Source organism: Ornithodoros turicata, chromosome 2 (assembly GCF_037126465.1).
Source record: "Ornithodoros turicata isolate Travis chromosome 2, ASM3712646v1, whole genome shotgun sequence".
Classification (NCBI taxonomy): Eukaryota; Metazoa; Arthropoda; class Arachnida; order Ixodida; family Argasidae; genus Ornithodoros; species Ornithodoros turicata.
Window position 1 is genome coordinate 101,129,623 of NC_088202.1, and position 22,022 is coordinate 101,151,644.

At 46.2% G+C, this 22,022-nt stretch overlaps 1 protein-coding gene across 6 annotated transcripts in view; it reads left to right on the forward strand.

Annotated features, from left to right (window-relative positions):
• Nucleotides 1-15,336: 15,336 nt before the first annotated feature.
• LOC135385849 (RNA-binding protein with multiple splicing 2-like) overlaps nucleotides 15,337-22,022 on the forward strand; it is a 202,278-nt gene continuing 195,592 nt past the window's right edge. For all 6 annotated transcript variants that reach the window (XR_010420516.1, XM_064615416.1, XM_064615421.1 and 3 more), the window contains exon 1: nucleotides 15,337-15,829. Coding sequence is in view for 5 of the 6 variants with exons in the window: in XM_064615416.1 (XP_064471486.1) it covers nucleotides 15,752-15,829 (78 nt within the window). In the remaining variant the exon portion in view is untranslated. The remainder of the gene's footprint in view (nucleotides 15,830-22,022) is intronic.

Consider the following 22,022-nt stretch of genomic DNA (forward strand, 5'->3'; position numbering starts at 1 on the left):
GGGATGTTGCTTCGTAAACGGCAAATAGCTTGACCGAATGCAGATGCGGGATAACGTTGCGCAATGTCACAGAGGTAATGGGCTGGATGGCGGGCAAGGTAACGTGTGTACGCGTGTAAGGCGACACTATCGCGAATAATAAGCACCGATGGCTCGCGTGCCTCCGCCAAAACAGAGAAGGTTTCCGTTGTCTTTGGCACTCCCAAACAGAGACGGAGACTTCTGGCTTGAATATTGAGCAGCTCCCGCTCGTGAGTGTTGGAGAGCCCATAAAGGACAGGCAGGCTATAGCGCATAACGCCAAGCAACAGGGGCAGTGCACACGATGGAGGTCAGCACAGGACGGGCCCCATGTGGATCCACAGAGGTGCCGGAGCACATTACAGTTGATGCGGGCGCTAGCAGAAAGGGAGTTGATCTGCCGCGACCATGTCAGTCCCCTATCAATGATGATGCCTAGATACCGATAATGCGAGACGTAGTTCAGTCTAGAGCCAGCTAGCAGTAGGGGGTACTTGGTGAAGGAGCGACGCGTGAATGCCATAGCTACTGTCTTAGCCGGCGAGACCGACAACCCACGGTCAGCAAGATGCGCCACAAGCAGGTCTAAGGCATGTTTAAGACGACGCTGAATGGCATCACGGCGCGCTGCAGAGGTCCATATGCAAATGTCATCGGCATAGATCGTGATATTGGTATGCTAGGGCAGAAGAGAAGGGAGATGTGCCAGGATGACATTAAACAGGAGCGGGCTGAGGACGCTCCCCTGTGGAACTCCACGATGCACAAAGTAGTTGGCACTGTCACCATCTGCTGTGCGTACGAACAGAGACCTGTCAGAGAGGAAGGCTTGCAACCAGGTAAGGGTACAGCCACCCACACCAGCTTCTTGAAGCGACGCGACTACAACATTGTGGAGAACACTGTCGTATGCTTTCGCTACATCCAGGAAGACAGCGGCCGTTAGGAGCCCATCAGACTTTGCTTGCTGGATGGAGGAGATGAGATCGATGACATTGTCAATCGCGGACCGCGCTTGCCGGAAACCAGCCATAGCTTCAGGAAAGAATCGGGTGCTCTCAAAATACCAGTTCAATCGTGCGGATACCATCCGTTCCATAACCTTCCCGACACAGATGGTGAGGGCAATTGGGCGGAAGGCATCAATGGCGTGTGGAGACTTGCCTGGCTTCAGGAGCGGCACTATTATTGCATTCTTCCATTCTACTGGGAAAACACCATCCCGCCAACAATTATTGTAGAGCTTAAGGAGTGCGTGTCGGCCATGGAGGGGTAGATTTTGGAGGGCCTTGTACGTAATACAGTCAGGCCCAGGAGAGGTGTGAGGGGGTGATTTCCTTAGGGCAGCCTCCAACTCCATGAAGGAGAACGGAACATCCAGACATTGCTCCTGCGAGGATTCCAGGACGACCGGGATGGCACGAGCTGACGATCCCTGCGACATCGAAGCTGTCGTTAGACGGGCACAGTATTCGTTTGCAACGTCGATTTCCGAGCGTGAGGTTGCTAGCGCGAGTGCTTGAAAAGGGCGCCGTTGAGCAACAGGTGTAGAGAGTGCCCTGAGTATGCTCCATATTCTGGAAAGTGGCGTCCGCGGAGACAAAGAGCTCGCAAAGCGCCGCCAACGGTTTCTTGCAAGGGTGGCCAGGTGTCTCTGTATGGCCTTCTGAATGCGTCGTGCTTCAGCGATGTGACACGGGAGACCGGAACGACGAGCCTTCCGTTCAGCCCGACGACGAATAGCACGCAACCGTTCATACTCTGCATCAATAGCTGAGAAGGCGATGGGGACACGGCGCGCCGTTGTAGTGCGAGTCACCGCATCGGTTACGACTTCAGCAAAGGAGGAAGAAGTCAGATGCTCTAGCTGCTGGTCTCTGAAGGCCCACTCAAGGGTGGACCGAAAGGCGTTCCAGTCGGAGCTCTTGATGCAGCGTGTAAGTGGGGAGCGCTGCGCACCACGAATGTTAATCAGCACAGGGAGGTGATCGCTGCCAAGGAGTTCTGCACCAACTTGCCACGAGAAGCGCCGCGCTATACATATGGCACTGCCGTAAGGTCCAAGCACGAAGACAGGCGCATTGCCTGAATGAATGTTGGTGACCCATCATTGAGGAGGCACAGATCCAAACGCGTAAACAGAGACGCTAACTGCCGGCCCCTCGCATCAGAGCGCGTACTTCCCCAGATAACGTTGTGGGCATTAAAGTCCCCGCAGAGCACGTAGGGAGGAGGAAGAGAGTGAAGTAGTTCTTCGAGACTGTCTGTGTTGAAGGCTGACGCCGGCGGCAAGTAAAGAGACAGAACAGTGACGTCCATAGAGCCCAAACGGACTGTGCATCTGACGCACTCTCCTCTGCCATTCGTTTGCAAGGGTCTATGTATGACGGGTATGTCAGAGCGAACGAAAAGGGCTGCAGAGCTTTGACCTTCACCAGGCTTGGAGACGTACGTTGTGTAGCCGGATAAGCGAAAAGACTCGGATATCCTGCATTCGGAGATGCATATCAAGGGGAACTTGTGCCGCCACACGAACTGGCAGAAATCGGGGAGCTTAGACGGCAAACTCCTCGAATTCCACTGAAAGATGGTAGTTGACTTGTACCCCACTGCAGCTAAGCTAGCTCATGCACTGTTCGCTGAACATTCTCAGACAGTCCGTGCCCACACAATCAGTAAGGAAGGAACAGTAGCAGGTAGGGAGAAGAGACAGAAGAGAGAAGAGAAAAAGACAGAAGAGAAGGGGGGACAAAGTATGGCCGGTGTGGAGGTAGTGTTATGACGAGCTATGCCGTTGCCTGCGGCCTCTTCGAGGCGACACCAGCATCCACCGAGGAGCATTTCCGTCCGCAATGTCGGACGAATCTGTGTCGCCCGCAGACGTCATCTCTTCATTAATAAGTGTGTCGCTCGAGTGCTCCAAGGGGTCGCTTGGAAGATCAGGTCTTAAAGCTTTGACGACGACCCCAGCCGGTGACGTCGATGGCTTCCGCTTCGAAGAGCCGTCACGGTGGTCCATAGTGTCCGCCCACGAGGATGAACTCATGCACTCAACCTCGCCGGCGCATGAAGCAGGAACCAAAGATGCCACTTGGGTCACTGGTTCCCGTGGAATGTTCCGATCACCAGCATCAGCATTCACAGCTCTCCCGGTTTCTGGTGCGAGAAGATAAGGCTCTTGTTCGTGGTACTTGCGTATAGCCTTCCTGTTCTTCGCGGCATTTCTGAGACACAAGTTCAGCGGCTTCGGTGCTTCCTTGCACGCAGCCCGAGGATCTCTCTTGGCGTCCCCAGAGCTGCAGAAACGAGGATGGTCATAGCCGAAGCTCATGACATACGAATTGAAGTCCTGAGGACGAGGGAGACTGTACGTCACTATTTACGCCTTATAGCTCATCACCGCTTTCACCCATTGGTAGCAAAACTTGGCGCAAGCAGAGCAACCTCTACAAAATCATTGCGGAAGCAAAGCCTGAATTTCCCTAGTTTGTAGTAAAGCCAACAGTGCCTTCGTCTCCCCCGTGGTCTCTGTCACTGTCCTCGATCTCCCCCGGCATTCAACCCCCAACGTTAAAAAAAAAAAAAAAGAAAAAAAAGATCAAGTGCCAGCATCAGTCCATCGCCAGATGTCATTGGACATGACGTCAAGCGTCTACGCTGAGCGCACTGCCGTCTACAACGACGGGTCCTCTACACCTGTAAGTTCATAAGTTCATCGGCCGCCTTCGTTATTCCATCGGCCCACGTGTCTCACGGGTATCGCCTGGCACACTGCACTTCCTCTACGTCCGGAGGGCTTTACGGCACCTTGTCGTTCCTGCGGTATGCTCTGCATGATGCTCCGCAAATGTGGGTTGTGTACACGGACTCCAGGGCAGCCCTGCAGTGCTTAGAAAGCATGGGTGCACGAGGTACATTATCTCCAATTGTCACGGACATCCTCAGCGACGCTCAGCGTCTCTGCGACGTCGGTCACTCTATCACTTTTCAGTGGATCCCAAGTCACTATGGACTAAGCGGAAATGAAGTGGGCAGACAGAGTGGCTGCTGCTGCCAGATAATGCCAGGCGGTGATACCGATCGTGACCCGTGGTGACAGGAGGGTATTCTTATCGGCGATGGTCCAACCAATGGTGTCCCAACAATATTGCCGGGACATTACAGACAGGTCCTTGTTGCACGCCGGTATTTGTGCTTGGTGACCCGCCTGATTTCGGTTCCGGCCACTGTGAGTTTAAAGTTTTTCAATCGTTTTCCTGTAAAGGGTAAGTAGACGGTTTTGCTAGTTAACAGGTCTATGGCTCTTTCTTCAAGGAAGATGGTGATGGTTACTAGGGCATGCTGAGGTGTGTTTTCTATTGCCTGTATCTGTCTTCCACTGCTCCATATGCAGAGGTAGTCGGCATACATGGAATATTTTACTTTGGGTGGTAGCAAGCTGGCGATCTCCGACATGAGCAGATTGAAGAGTGTCGGGCTGAAAACTGCTCCTTGCGGAACTCCTTGTACAAGTGTGACTGGGGGTGTACTCCCTTCGTTGGTGTCCATAAAGACTTTTCTGTCGGCGAGAAAGCTGGTGAGCCATGCGAATGTTTTTCCATTGAGCCCTGATTTTCTTGTTGCTTGCAGTACGTGGGCGTGGCTGACAGAGTCAAACGCTGATTTGATATCAAGGAAGACTGCTACTGTGCATCGAAAACTGCACCAGGCACGGGCAGTCTATGTATACAGCAGCGGAGCGTGCAAATCACTTACGTGATACTTCCACGCTTTGATATCGCCTTCACAGTTGCTGCACCCTACGACTGAGCTCTCAATTCACCCGTCGGCATTGCATGTACGCGTGCGAGTCATAGTACTGGGAAACACACGATACCTACGTCGCAGCAATAGGTGGAGACGCGGGCGTTCAAGACAAGCGGCGTCCAGACAAGGCGTTCAATGGCAGCCCGCCAACGGCACCACCTGGGGAGAGCCTATTGTGATGTCCGGGACCATGTTATCGATTTCAAGAGTGCTGTCATTATGGACATTGAAACCCTGTGGAATCTTGGCACATTCGAAAAACCACCGACTGGCCCGGGGGAACATTGCCCAATGTTTACGTCAACGTCCTCCGCCACGTGACATCAGAACTATGCACCAAAAAGGACCTATGTACATCTGAACCAGTATAAAAGTTACAACACTTGAACCTTAAGTCAGCCCTAGTGAAGGAGCCAAACCGGCTCCGAAACGTCGAGACCCCCCTTTTGGTGGACTTTGGTTGGTGTTTTCTGTCCCCCACCTAGTTTGTTGAAAATGAGACGATTGATGTTCCTTTTCAGTGTTGATGTTCCTTTCAATTGATATTCGTTTTCAACCTTTTCAGTGACTTCCATCTTTCACCTAGTTTTTTCCCATCCAGACACAGTTGTGTCAAAAATGTTCAAGTTCAAGTACGTGAATTCCTGAACGGCTTACAAGCAGGACACCGCACTGCTGGCTTGTTTGTTTCCTAGGCTGCGCTGCCGTATCGTAAATTCATGTAAGCTTGAAGAGAACATTATGTTGTAGATCAACCAACTGCAATAAGTGAGAGAGATAAAGCTGCAGGTGATACAACAACTTTATTTGATGATGATTGGAGAGTGTCATCCCCAGGGCGATCGCTAAAACAGTACGCTAGTCACTCTCTTGAGATATTATGAGCCTAGAGCACCAGGCATAAGTGCCTTCAAAGTCTGTCAGAAAGCCCACCGCAAAGTGCAGGTTGTCATTGCTGATCTGGACAGTCCCCTAGCACCATCTCCACGTTGAGTGGTCTACGGTGCAGCCTGTTCAGGGCACTCCTCAGAGACTTTCGACTAGACGTGAAGCTTCTACAGCGCGTCTCCGGTGCTCCAGAAGTTAGACCATAGGACACAGGCGTCAGTCAGAGGAGTACACTGAGTATGTACTATATAAAAAAACGTGCCATTTTGCTTGTAGTGACGGGTTTCCTTGGAGTAACGAATTACTAAGATGTTTCGTATTTACGCCAGCTTTCTCAGTTTTGCTTCTCTGTAATTGCGAATAGTGCCTACGTTCAAGTGCAGTACTGGTAAACTCGCCCATGTCACGGCTCGTGTTAGGAGAAGACTTCGCTGCCCCGCTGAAGAACGACTCCGTGCGCTGGCTGGTTTGACGTAATCGAAATCAAACAACTAAGCAAAAAGGTACTGACACCAGGATTAGAACCTGGGCCTTCTAATTTCTGGTCAGATATGCTGCTACTACACCACGACAGCAGGCCTTTCTCCTGAGCTAGAGTGCCTCAAGTACAGGGGGACAGACAAGCAATAATGCTATTCCCATTCAATGTTACATCTTTCTCACTCACTCACTCACTCACTCATTCAAACCGAGGCAGGGCGACAACTTGACAGCCAAAACTTTTTTTAAATTCTTATTTTAGAAGACATCCTCCCTCTCCGTCCTCTGTCGTGAATACACAATACCTACGTTGAAGAGAAGTTCTGCAAAAAAGTTCCCGGTTCGAGCTCACGTTCTCTGAGGAACACGTAGCCCAGCACAACTCGGCTAATGGGCGTGTTGAGTGTCATATACCTGATCCATGAAAGTTTTAATGAATTAGTTACGAGATATACTGTGAAAATTTCATAAACTTGTAACATGTGTCGTGTGTTTCAGGCTGAAAAGTCATATATTACTGTAGCTTCAGAAAGAGGTGAAGGGTCATATACTTTCCAGCAACTTTTCGTAAAAGCCTCCCCCCCCCCTTTTTCGAAGGTTTTATAAAAAAGACAACAATGTTGTGGATTAAGCTGGTACATGCTTCTCTTCTTTCGTTCGACCGAAGTAAGCGCATTGTCCCCATCACACACACACAAAAGAAAGCAGAAGAATTGAGCGTCCAATGGGGAGCAGGGCGTCCTCAATCCTCAATCGATGTCGCCATAAAATGCACCGTACATCCTCTAAAATCAACGAGACGACGTTTTTACTCGCTAAGGATTACTTTACTGGAAGCAAGGATATTGCACTCTATTGACAGCTCCTGCGGTAGTCCGTCCTGCCATTAGGGTTATTGCACTTACATGGTACAAACCTTTATAGGTACTCAGTAGGTGCTGTCAGTAATGGCAATAACACCAGTACATAGAGACGTTCTTAAAATTTTAAAAATGCCTTTGCGCGAATTCTTTAACTCCCAGGATGCACTGCACATAGCCACTATTGCTCGCGACAGATAGCGTGATAATGACACAGACCGTATTCCCTACCTCATAAAGTAAAACCAACAAACAAAATAGATATAGATATGTCTCTTTATGCTTACACATTTCCGAATGTTTGGATGAGGGAGAACACCGTAAAAAGTCCGTTATGCGTCTTACACGTAGAAGCAACCATAAAAAAAAGGGACAATAACTAGACAGACAGGCGATACCTCGGACGTGCAAGTGCCACGATCAGGATTGCTGTCCTGAGGAACTAGAAAGTTACTGTTCTAAGAAAGGTAGAAACTTCTAGTTCATTGTAGGTAAGAGGTGAAATGAGGACCTGTGCTGTGTTACAGGAGTTACAGATGACAGAGAGTTATAGATAACGAGAATCAATGAGATTCACTTTCGATGACATCCGTCAGAAAACTAGAGTTAACACCTACTTGAGAATGCGACTACGAGAGGGCATATAGGAGTGCGTCATCTGTGTCAAGAAACTCTGTATGAGGGTGTAGTGAGGTCAAGTGGTTACGTGAGGTGTGGATGAACCGAGGTGAGCACCATGTTGCTCTTTCCATGTGGGGTACGTGACACGAATGTGCTTGAGGTATGTGAGGGTAATGGAAGATCACTTCCATGACCACCACCATGATGGTTGAAGCGTTGACATGGGCTACCACCGTGACGCCATGAACGTGGTAAATTCGTTTTATATAAATCGGCTCAAAATTCACCATCAGCGAAACCACCTAAATGATTATTGGCGTCTTATATCACACTATTTTTTTTGAAGTAGCTGGCTACAACATCACCACCACAAGCAGCTCATTCTCTTTCTGCTGATATACATTTTGCAGGGCTTGTTTGCAGTACCTGGATCCTTTGTAGTACTGCTGCTTGGTAACAACCGTGTCAGTGGACGCATGCAATGCGTTGTATTATTATTATTTTTTAAATTATTACTTTTTAATGTTGCCCGGGATCTAATAAACCTGCCATCACAGCTCGTATCCATATAATTGACTTCTATTTTGTGTTCATCAAACTAGAATACATTAAAAAACAGCCTCGCGTATACAGCTCCCGCGACCTGAGATTAGGAGGTCACTCGGATTTGGATCGCCTCAACGACTGTGCTCTCTGAGTGTTTTTCATATGCTTTCCTAAGACTACCCAAAGCGGATGTCGGCACAGATTTCCCTACGAAGTCGATCGATGACACAACAGAAATATCGGAAGGTGGCTCGCTCGCCAATTAAGCGGCACAACCAACAAGCGAGTCAGCTGGACTACATATGGGCAGTGAGCGCCGTTTCTGAAACATCACCGTTTTGTGGAGCCGCGTTTTGAACTTTTTGCTTTCATCCACTTAACTCGAAACGCAGCACAATCGGCGCTTTGCTCCGATGAACAAAGAAATCGAGTTAACATTTCCACTGACATGTCAGCCTGCTGTCACCTAGTCTCGAAGCTCTGTGAAACAGACATGGTGGGAACACGAAGCCGACGCTTCGCAATGAGGAAAATGTAGGTGCGTTTAACGGACTGTTGGCAGGAATATAAAGATCAAATTTCACACAACAGACTTTCGCTGCATCGTTCTTCATTTAAGCACTTAGAGACTGCATGAAATTCGTAGGTTTTAAGTCAGTGGTCATCGATAGAACGCACGAGATGCTCTCTTGAGAGAAGGAACGCGTCCGCGTGGAACTTCGATGAAGTGAGGTGTGCTAGTGCTTTGTAAGTATGTATTCAGGGGCCCGTTCTGTATGTCTGTTGTACAAAATGTTAACATTTCGAACACAAGAAAGTGTAGCCATCATGTGGTAAATGCATTGAGAGTAGAGCATATTCGGGCACATGTGAAACGAAGGACGTGGACAATGGAGTCTTCTCAGTGTACACAACCTTGGGTTCATCGAACAAGATAATGGTACATTGAACGGCTTTGCAGCAAGTTCTTCAGCAGCACCTTCTATCGCCACAGGACTCCTAATTCTTGATTTCATAACGATTCCAAGTTCCCATTTAACGTTCTGAAAACTCATTATACGCCTCGTAAGAAGAACTCAGCATCATTCTGACAGCGCTCGTTACGATACAGCTGCAAACTCTGCACTCAGTTTATTTTTGCTAATATACTCGCAATATTGCCACATCACTGCTCATCTGTAGTCTGGGAGTTCTTAAAATGACAGACTCAATCTCGTGTGCTCAGAATATCATTTGATTTATATGTGATTGCAAGTACCTGTCTCACACTGTATTCTTCCAAAATATTTCGTGTCTATCTGACGTGGAAGTATAACAAAATTAATTTATAGTCTTGAGAATAATGACGTCAGAACTGACGTCAAGTTTCTTAAGAGAATTCGTGCACTAAGTCTGACTGCCTGCAAATAAAACGTCGTTATACCGTAATGTTTTCCGCATTTCAAGTAGTGCAGATACTGTGTAAATATCTGCTTCCCCTTGGCTTATAATCGACGTCTTAGAGTTCAGCACAAATGCATTCGTATATGTTATTCGCATATCACGCGGTATCTTTCATTTTAACCAAACCGAGGAGAGTTTTGTGCTTTCTTACCTGAGAGTTAAAGTATTATTTAATAGTCTACTGTTATCCTTTGAAGTACCATATATTTGCATTCTGATATACGTGAGACATGTATCAGTCACTGTTCACCCTTTCGATCAATACACTATACGACCGCAGGAACGGTACAGGTGGAGACAATCCGAAGACTGTCTCATGTACGTACTCATCACAAAAAGCAGTGGAAAGCTCATCACTGTGGAAAGCTAAACACTGAATAGGTCTTTAAATCTTGGGCCCTCTGTTATTTTTAATATTTATTAATGACATTGCTTCGTGTGTTGTTCCACCTGTCACCGTTAGGCTATTCGCAGATGACTGTTTAGTATACTGTCCCGTAAAGAATAATCATGACCAACTGCTCCTCTCCAAATGTTTAGATGATATCACAAAATGGTGCTCAGACTGGAGTATGACGATTAATTGCAAGAAATCTGCATTCCTGCATATGACCAATAAGAAGACTCAATTGGATCACGAATACTGTATTCAAGGACAGACGCTGAAGCGGGTTACCAGCTTTAAATACTTGGGCATCATGATTAATTCTCATCTCAAATGGGATACACACGTTGATGAAATCTGTAACAAAGCAAAACGAAGACTTTGGCTGATAAGGAGAAAGTTAAAGTTAGGTACAAAGGAGACTAAACTAGCAGCATACTCTACTCTGGTACGACCAGTATTAGAGTATGGCAGCATCCTTTGGGATCTGTATACCACAAAACTAAGGCATAAAATAGAACAAATGCAAAGATTAGCTGCAAGGTTTACAATGTCAGACTACAGAAGGAATGCTTCTGTATCGATCATGTTGGACCAGCTCCAGCTGGAATCGCTTGAAAGGCGGCGGAAAATTGCAAAATTAAAGTTTCTCTTCCTCATTTATCATGGGCAACTGAAAATTGATGCTGCAAAATATATCACACAACGAGAGTTTTTTAGTCATCGGACTAACCACAATAAGCACATTACACCACATACTGCGCAATTGGATGCGTTTAAATACTCCTTTTTCCCAGATACCATTGATCTACGGAACGCCCTGTCCCAGTCGATAATCATGACAGAGGATGTAAATGTTTTCACTAATGCACTAGTTGACATATCTATGTAGTGTTGTTATTGTGACTTGTATGTTCCATTAATTGGACGCGTTGAAGCGTTGTTATGTATATCGCCTTCTTTTCCCCCCTGTAACGGTCCGTTAGGAATAACAGTATAATTAAATAAATAAATAAATACTTTTCGATTATTTCCGATGTGGTCAGTCGGGGGACTCATGAAATCAAAGAAGAAAACATAGTTTTCGTTGTAAAGATAAAAAAAAAACGAATACAACAACAACAACAAAACAACAACAGAAGCGCGCTACCGGTGCTGTTTGGAGTGGTAGTGGAGTCGGGTCACAAATTGTTCGACATTGAAAGTCGCAAACATCTATACAAGTACAGGAAGTCATAGTCTTCTTTTTTAAGAAGAAAAAAAAGGAAGAAGTGCGACAAAGGACATTGAGGCCGAGTCATGGTCTTGCTAAGGGAAGAACGAGTGAAGTCTTCAGCAATGTTCTTTATTTTTTATTCATTTATTAGTTAGCGCCGCGAAGCGACTGTGGCTTTGAGCGGCGTACAGACGTGGACAAATATGGAGAGAGGACAGCAGGAAGGAGTGGGGGACAGGGGCGTTAGCATGCGTCCCGGGCTGACTTCAAGGAGAACTGTGCCGACATTCGTCTGGAAAGTCTGCCAGAAAACCCCGGGAAAACCTCAGACAGCACAGTCTGTGGTAGGATTCGAACCCACCACCTCCCAGTCTTCAGCACAATCCGCGCAATCATGCTGCTGGTCAGAAGCATTTGTTGGTTTGTATGTAACAAAAAAAAAAAAAAAAGAGAGGAGAAATTGAACTCGTCGGAAGTGTCCTGAACAACATACACATTATACTGCACCTTGCTCGAAGGTGCTATAGACGGGGTGTTTTTTAAATATTTTTTATTCGAAACAGATTTTCTATAAAAAAATCTATTAAAGCTACATACATTTCGTTTCCGCAAGTTGGTTATACGGCCGAGCGGACATCCTGTAGGACAGCGTTACAACTACAGGACGACTAATTAGCTAAATTTCATTAATTAACTTATCAATTAGATATTTTCTGGGGGGGGGGGGTCGAGATGGGCTTGCCGTTGTTGATCACACGCGAGTGGGCTTCGGTTTACTGTGGGAAACTCGAGATAACAGAATTGGAGCCAGTCACCGTCCACCGTTCAATTCCACCGTCCTTATTAAGCACCCTGTGAACCGAACGTACCTTGAGATATAAATAGCCAAATATCGCCATGCAAATAGCCGAAACTAGAGCTACACACTTTTCAAGCGCAGAAACGACGCGACCTTCACCTTATTTGTGTCAGAGAGCCGTCTATCTGGCCAACAGATTAGCGCCTACTCCAATCAGCTCCATCGCTCCAAAGCACGTGGCCCTCTTACGTGGATTGCCTGGCGCTCTTTCTGCGCTCGAGTAGTGCTTGGTCCTGGTTTCGGCTCATTTGCATAGCGAAATTCGGCAATTTATATCTCGAAAAGCACGTTCGCTTCTCAGGGTGTTTAATAAAGACGATGGTTTTGAATAATGACTGGCTCCGATTCTGCTATCTCGCATTTCCCAGAAAACATTTAATCAATAAGTTAATTAATGAAGTTTAGCTAATTCGTCGCTCAGTAGGTGCATGCACTGTCCTGCAGGGTGTCCGTCTGGCCGCATAACCCGCCTGCCAATATGGCACCAGCTTTGCTCTCCCAGCTTTCTTATTTCAAAAATATGTGTCGAATAATAAAAGACGGTATAAGACACGAGCGCACACAAACACGAAACTAATTTAAATGTAGCAGTCGTCGAAAAACCAAGGCAGCGGCAGGTATCGAACCACGCACCTTTCGATTGCCGGTCCAGCGCGCTAACCAATTACGCTACGCTGGCATCTGCTCTCCGACGACTAACCAAGGGGCCTCATTCAACTAACGGCACACGCACTCACTCTCTTTACATTTTCTCCTATACATTTCGTCTCACGCTCACACACATACATACAACACAAGGGGAAGGAGGATTTTGTTTCGTCCACACGTATTGGTTTGCGTGCAGTGTAAGTATTTAAAATACGGTAAAAAGGAAAAAAATACAGTGTGTTACATATAAGCAGATATGATTGAATTGAAGCGCTTCTCAAAGGTTTTGGTCTTAGCCGAACAGCTGTGGAACTAGCAGGCGCGCGCGCACACACGAACACATAGGATGATGATCTGTGGAACTGAGGGCTGCACATAGGTTAGGGATTTTAGGCCTCGAAGACGTAGAAAATATGTCAAACGAAAAAATATATATATATAGATATATATATATATGAGCGACAGCGAGAAACGCCGTGACGTTTCACGGTCAGTGAACGTTTGATTTTTTTTTTCCGCAGTTCATGTGCGCTATCTTTCGAAAAAAATTTCGTCCTATGTAAGGTTTTCCTTTCAGCCTCTGTATGTGCTACTTAGTGAATTATTCATCAGGTTGAGACACTCATAAATTGAAACTTTAGATAAGCTATTTAAATTCATCTTAGACAAACAGATTGCTCGCCAGCTAGCTTGCACGTGAAGAATCAACATTTTATATCATGCCTTGTAATCTAGAGCCCATTCTTCTTCATTGCACACACTACCAACCTTCTCGGACCACACTCTCCTGGTCTGTCAATCAGCTGGACTCTCGCACACTCTCTTTGCCAAAGTTGCTTGGTCCATGGCCAAATCCAGCCCACCAACGCACCGACCTTTTAGGACATCATAGGACTTCGGTTCCATTATTCCATTTCTCACATCACCACCAGCAATGGGGTAGAGTGTCACCCCTGGCGATGAACTCCCCAATCATCATCATCAAATCAAGTTGTTGTTGCTGTTGTTGTTGTGCATTTGGTTAACCTTCGGTGCACTGTCCGTTAGGCTCAAGCTTTTGGAAGGCACCTAAACAAAAATAACGGAATTGGATTGAAACATCTGTTTCTGGCGCGAAATGACACACAGTAACGGAAAGGAGCACAACCATTAAGTGCAATGCTGCCGGATGTAGCAGCATGCTACCGCTCACGTAAGCATTGCGCGGCGGTATCATTTTGCTCACACAGGTTGGTGCTGCGGGGCGCCACACTCGCCGCAGTCGAGCAAAGAATCAAAACAAAGCCCCAGTCATGCTGCTCGACCCGGTCCTGCACAAGCAGGGGGCGGTTAGAACTACTTTCTTGCGCTTTCTTCGTGCCTCCAGCCTCTTGACCAGCCTCTAAGCCCCCCCTCCCCCTCCCTTATTTTCTTTTTATTTATTTCTCGTTCTTTTTTGCTGCGTCCATTATTCTTTTTTAAAAGTAATAGCAAGTCTACCTACGCCTGACTATCCTTTCGTCCCTTGCTTTATCGAATAAACATACCCCCTACCCTCCGATCCCCCACCCCCAGACATGTCTTTTGTCTGATTGAACAACGAAACGAAGCAGTGCTACAGGTCTGCCTTCTACCAAGGTCGTACAAACACGCCTCATTTCCTTTGCATTTGGTGACCCCTAGATATGCTGGGCAGGAGATTACAGAACACATAAAAAATTTGCACGATGATCCCTTTTAGATTTCTGAAATTTCTGTTTTCCGCCCAGGAACCAGGGACGAAAACTCACGGGGCTACCTGAAATGACAAATCCTTCGCCCATTTTGCAACGTGCTTCTTTACGCAAGCTCCGCGCACCCTAAAAGTCGTCTAAAGGTACTTCGAATACATGTCTTTGTGCGAAGTCAAGTCGGACTCTGGGAGAGGCCTTCCAGTCCGATCACTTTCACGACTCCTGTGCAAAAACTGACCGAAGTAAACGCGTACAAACAAAATAACAGAGACGCACCATAGCGCTTCGCGAGAGCGACGCCCTGGAGCAAATCACAGAATGGTTCAGAAACTTCCAAAAGGGAGACAGAAGGCAGATAGCAAAAAAAAAAGAGGAAAAGAAGACGCAAAACAGGGAGGAGAACGAGAGTATACTGAGAACGCAGTGTATCCGCGCGGCAAAAATCAATATCGAAAACGGCCGTCGAGCGAGCGCGTTCGGCGAAACGAACGTACCTGTCGCCCTTTCTCATTCCTTCTCACCGGCTCACCTTTTCCATCCCCAAATACCCTCCTCGCTCTACTTTTCTGTCTCTCCCGCGCGAGGCCCACACCTCAGCGAAGCCTCTCCTGCGATCTCGCGCGCGCGCGCGCGGGACTTTTACCTTCTTGCTTACCTTCGTCCAGGTGTGCTGGTCCCCTCCTCTCCCGCTCTCCGCGGCGCGCTTCCATTGGCTGAAACGCGCCGGTGACGTCAGCGGGGCGCACCACAAAAGGTGCGCGCCCTTGGGTTTGTGGGGAAATAATAAATGAGCAGATACATATAAAAAAAGCAAAAAGAAAGAATCAGAAACGAGCGCGCAACGTTCGTTAGCGTCTGAGTTGAGCCGTAGCGCGCGTGAGAGACGGACAGGCGCGTTTGCACGCTGGTGGCAGCAGACGTTTCGGAACGCTCCGTTGTGTTGCACCTCCAATGTGGTACGGGACGCCCAGTTAGTTTGCACTGAGCATTCATCACGGCAGTTTCGTTTTCCGTTTCATCCGGCGTCTCTCGATTGAACCGTCTCCTTTTCCACCAGTGGGGCGGCTGTTTGCTAATTTTTCTGTTGTTGTGCCGAAAGAGAGGTCCCTCTGTGTGGTTTTCGTGCTTCAGTGGACGACGGGATTACTGAGTGTGTGCTGGAACATCGCTCAGGTGGCAGAAAGAGAAAGGGTTCGCTTTGTCGTCGTGGGAGTTTCGTCGACTTCTTTTCCTGAGTTGTGATTTGATTCGTGGCTGGTATCTCCGATGTCCGTCACCGCCAGCGAAACCTCGATGACTCTGAGCCAGAGTATGGATTCTGTGAACACCGTCGCTGAAGAAGAGGTAAGTTTTCACAGATATCGTTGGCGTACAGCGCGTACCAGTGGATGAATGAGGGGTACGACCTGAGGTATACGACCCGTTCGAGCCTCATTGAAAAAGTAAAACGTGATACCGGGCACAGAATGTGACGTAGGCATGTAACATGTGTTAAGTATCTGTCCTCCGTGTTGTGCGAAAGCAAATCACGTGCAGTCAGTGTAGGTTTTGTATCCATTACGCGTTCCTCGTCGGGGTCGTAAAACATATGGCAAAAGAGCAAACAAATGTTTAAATTGACAACGTCAAGAAGAAAGTTGAAACTCGACAAAAAAGAAAAAGAAAGACTTGTTTTGTACGCAGTTTTCAGACGCCACAAATCACAAAAAAAATATCCTATAGTCATACTTTTAGTGACAAAGCACGGTGGATCACCGTGCCTTGTCAAGCCACGCCAGTTGGTTGGTAGCGAACAAAACTAAAGCAAAATAAAACGCTAAGACGAATTTTCTCAACCCCAGTTTCGCTACTGAGGCCATCTTGAGGGGAGGGGACATACATAATGGGACATAGGCATGGATCGCTGTTTCGCTACCACCGTTTCACTGGCGATATTGGTATGCATTAGATTGCTTGAAACTGGCAATTTTAATTCATGCCAATTTTAGGAACACTGGAGAACAACGAATGTGACGTCGCTCTAGTACAGAGCAGTTTATAAGCAAGTGTGTACGTAGGGTTCTATGACATTTGGTTCATTTTCATTGCTTTTTTTTTTTTTTTTTTGTACGTCTGCTTTCCTTAACGTATCTTTTCTTTTTCTGAATTGTGGGTTGATATCCAGTGAGCAAGGTAACGGCTCTGCACATAGTCTGGGCGTGATTAAAACATAAGTGCTTTTAAGTTGTAGTACACGTTCTTGTTTCGATGGTTGTTCGGGAAAGAGCGAGTGAAGATTAACTATACCAAGAAAGAAAGACCGCGGAAAGCCGCCTGAAAGCCTGACACCACAGCTCGTTGCACCAATGGCACTACCTGTGTCTGCTGGAGCATGCTGAACCACCTGCACAAACACGAGATTATTTTTTTCGCCAACATCAACATAAACACGAGAGAATATATGCGTGTACACGCCATTACTTTTGTCTCCGTTATTATTATTCGTTAAGTTTGACTCTCTTCGGTAGCCACGCAAAAGATAAAACTAGAAATAAAACTGAACGTTGCAAGTATTGACGTCTTCGTGAACACGCCAAATACTGCATCGAGTAGTTCGTCATTTGTTACCATTGCTCGCTGATATTCACAGTTATACTCTCAGATACTCATAGAGTTTCACACGGAGACTGTCGCTTCATTGTGTACTTCACGACACGTGGAATAATGGACCGCTGAATAAAGTGGACGTTGGGCGGTGTCACGTCAAAGTGATGGCAGTACGTACGAAGATTCTCTACTACCATGGGCGTCTCTTCCATATCGGCATGCGCTGGTGTGCCTTGCTAATATAAAATATGTTAACGTTTGTGGGAAACGAAATAAGCAAAACAAAAAGACGGAAAAGAATGCGCTATGTGTTCCATTGAGCAGATACTACATATATAAAGAAGCGCCTTCCACCGACAAAACAGGAGCTGGAACTAACATTCTAAAAGCGGCCAAATTGCAGAACGTTTCTCTTTTTTTTTTTCAAAGCTGTAACGTATAATTTAAAAAGAAACTGGCATGTATTTGCGGCATTTGGATACAAGTGCCTGTTGGTAACCACATTGCGAGCGTTTGCACTGCAGCTCTACCACTGTGAAAGTCACGTAGCTCATACTTCGATATCTTTTCCCCCATCAAGTCTCACATTTATCCGGCGCGACTACAAGACGTCCGTTGGTTTGAGGAATAGCCTATGTGTCTGCAGCTGTGCGCCCACATGCGGCAGCTGCACCGTTGCGATCATAACGCAGACGTGTACACACAAAGCAGGTGCAAGATAACGAAAACAGCGGGAAAAACAGAAAGGTGAAACACAGCATAGCCTGTCACCATCTGCCTTATAACAATATAAAGAAATGAAACATTACCTCCGGACGTGACGTTTCGAGCAATATCAGTACCAGTACGAAATGGACTGTTCTGTAGCCAGTTGCAGCCGAACGTGCTGTAGTGTTCAAATTTAGTGCTAATCAAATTGTACTCGATACAATGCGTAGATGCTGCCCGTAAATGAACAATCAAAAAAGGAGATGAGGAGCAGAGACAAATTGCGTCGAGTCCTGGCGACAGCGCACATTGCTTTCCTCCCCGCCCCCCGAAATTATTTGGGCAAAGATAAGAGCTGCAATGAAATAAATACCGAACTGTCAAGGGAACTGGGTTGCATCCCAACAAGAATCGGATATATATATATGAAAATACAGAAGTATGGAGTGGATGACGTTGCTAGTCGAAGTTCCACCTTCTTTACGTTCTGCAGGAATTATCAGCTTCCGCTGCAAGCACGGCTTTCGTAGGATTTTCCCTCATACATGTCTTGGTGGCCAACAAGTTATGTCTCTGCGTGTGTACACGCCCAATTCACCTTTAAAACGGGTAAAATATTTTGAGAACACCCCAATGCTTAGGTGAATAATTTATGACAAGACCAACTGTACCACGCCACGTCGCGTCTGCCGTCGTTCTCGAAAACTTCGAGCTTCTTTGGATTTCAGTATGATTACGTAAGACGAAATTCAGGAACAGGTGTTCGACGCTCCAGTCTGTAGCCCGTCTGTAGTCTATGCTGGGGTTAGCAGCCATGGGAACGACAAGGAATGGGACATGAGACAAGTTCCCGTTCCTCGTTATGTTCGTTGGATATGTAATCCCCAAATAAGAAGAAGAAAGCTTTCCGTTAATGCTAACACGAATCTGGACTTTGCATTTACATTGGGAATTCCTGCGCATGATTCCTCCCGGTATTTTGAGTGAGTACCCCGACAAATGATGATGGGAACAAGAAAAAATGGGGACGAGTAGAGCACCGACAGAAGCCGACTAGGCCCGAAAGTTCCGTCAACCCGTCTTGTAACTGTCCACATCAATATCACCTCCTAACCCTGCGAATAACTTTGAGACCGAGAAACAAGTCATGATTTCGTGCGGATAAACGCGATTAATACACAAATCGTTCCTACAATTAATTCTCCTTCCCAATGGCATCCTACACCACGCAGCAGCAATCAGCATTGACGTGTAGCTGTTGGCAGCGAATTTATGGGAAGCGGAATTCAAAACGTCCGTCTATGTCACCACAGGTTCCCATCCGTCCCGCCCGGCAACCTCTCGCATAGCCTCGACCCACGTCTTTGCAAAGCGGAAGCCCGGGGAAATCAATTCGACGAAATTTGGATCAAGTTTCTCGGCCCGCGTTTATTCCTTTTGTGTGTGTCGGTCGTTGCCTAACGCGTATCCTCGCTTGTAGAGGAAAGAATTTTGTTGCGAAAGTTGTTCAGAAAGGTGAGACGAGGGGAGCGCAGTTCGGCTGTTGCTCCAAACCGTTTGTGTTCGTTAAAGTATAGGTAGACCACGTGGCGTAGAGAGGGCTTCCCTCGGGCTGCGTAGTTAGGATTTATTGGAAGGAGAGCGAACCGGAAAATAACGAAGCTATGGGGAGCGGGTCAGCCGTTGATTTAGACTGATCACGTGATAAGACCCTAGTTTCCCCAATTCCAGAGATGGGGAGCAGCACATTACCAGTAATAGATTACACCTCAGTAACGAGTAATGACAATGCATTATATTTACTGGAGGAATAATCAGTAACGCAACGCCATCACATTTTGGGCGAGTAATGCGTTACTCATTACGCATTAGGCATGCCTAATGCTATCAGCTACAAATTGTGCTTGGCGCAAGCAGGGCAAATTTCTAGGCTGTTTTTCTTTTCCATCCACCCTCCCATCTACCGAGATGGAGGACAGTGTTAAAGTAGAGTCATTGAACATCAACTATTTCTACCCTGCAATGAATTTTGAGTTGAGTTGAGTTGATAAGAAAAGCAAAAAATGGAGAAATAGGCACTCATTACAAGAGCCAGATCATTAGGAAAACACAAATGGCTATGTAAAATAAAACCAATGAGTGACAAAGACACTCAGTCAGTCACTCACACACACTGTCCACACACACCGTCAGTCATGTGTCCACCAACATGGAGTCTGCGCAAAGTCGCACAAACGCCTGCATGGCGTGGAACTGATGGTCGGGTGTCCAAGGGCCCAAACCTTAACAACATCAAATGGTCTGCCATCCAGCCGAGCTAAGGAAGCTTGTAGAGATTGTCTGTGCTGCTGAGATCGTGGACAGGATAATAAATATGTTTCAGTGTCCTGCAATCAATTTTGTCTACAGACCCATTTAGATTATGCATACTGTTCTCATCTTTCGACGAAATCATTCATATGTAGTGATGTTGCAGAAACTCTCACCGTAATTACTGTCACCGGTAATGTGTAACGAAGTAAAAGACTGACCACGTGGTCTTTACACTACGCGCCACAACCGCCACATTGGACTGTGTTACGCAGAATTCTAGGAAAATGTAATGTCAAATTAACGTCACTGCTCGATGGAAGCAATGACGTTAGTGATGCATTACTAAGCACGTAAAAGTAATGGTAATGCATTACAAAATAAATGTAATTTCCCCAAATACGCTCACTTTCGGTTGTGACGGGAAGAGAATATAGAAATTTTACTATTAACATAGATCACTTCGTACGTTCTTATAAACAAAAGAAGAAACATGTATCTGGAGGGCGAGGTAGCTTTGATATGCGGCTTCAAAAATATACGAGCACGCGGAAGTAATATTTGTAAAATGTATTTATTTTATTTTATTTTGGGGGGATATGTTTAATGAAGATAAATAAAGGAGGGAAAGGTTAGTGAGATTTTCTGGATGAGCGCACATTCATGGCCATTCCGTTGTGGCACTGCGAAAGGCTACTTTGAGATAATACACAAAACTTATACTATATATTTCGTATGCATAGTTTCATGCATGTTTCAAAATACCAGGACAACTCATACCAAGACAACCCATACAGGGACAACTCATACCAGGCCAACTCGTATCAAGACAAATCATACCAAGCGAACTCGCACACCACACTTTGCTTTTCTTTTTTGCTTTTTTTGTAAGGCGTGTTGATTATGGGAGTTTTCTTGTACCAAGCCACGCCGGGACAGGCGATATCACAAAAAAAAAATGTTACAGAATGTGACGTATACTGAAGGCAATGTACGAATCCCACATGTGACATTTGCCGATGCATACTGATAGTTAAAGCGCAGTGCGACCGTAATGGGACATGGGGAATTTTTCTTCAAATTAACCAAATTGAAAATGTCCCACATTTTCGTTGTCGCACGGAACACTAAGACACTACTTCTTTGAATAGGTGATCAATGGGCTCAATCTGTATTCCAGACCATTACAATACTATTCGCAAGGTGTCAACTGGCACGCTTATTCAGGCGTTGTTTTCACGATGCCCTGGCGCGACAGGCGACGGCCAGTGACCAGCAACCCATTCTTCATGATGGCCAGACAGATTTAGTAGAACTCTAGTAGAACGGCGGGAAGAACTAAACAACAGCCTCGACGTCGAGTGAATTGGTCCGATTTTCCCAAACGGCTGCTCGACCTGGCCTCAATAATAAGGTTATCGAGGGATAAGCCTCCTACTCTTCCAAGCAGCCAAGCGTACACTGAAAAACTCAGGCTTATTCCACACGAGGACTAAAATGTGGGACGATTTCGATATGATTTCGTTCCAAAATTCCCTATTTGCAATAACCATTGTAGTGCCGGTTTAACAACCCTTCAGTGCGCTTCGGTAAATGTCATTTGTGGAATTCTTACATGTCCTTCAGTATAAGTGAAATTCTGTGTATTTTTTTTTTTTTTTCCTGATATGACCTTTCCCGGTATGACTGGAGTTTTCAGTCTGAAAAGCTGCTCCCAAAAATAATTCCCCTTCCCGCAAAAAGAGAGAAAAAAAAAGAGTTGAACGTGGTATGAGTTCGTTTGGTATGAGTTGTCCTGGTATGAATTTTCTTGGAATGAGTTGTCTTGGTATGATAGGTGGTAAAACGATCCTACTGCGTATTGTATCTTGACTCCATTGTTTTCTCAATACATTTAACATATAACATACATGCATCTACATCGAAACAATAT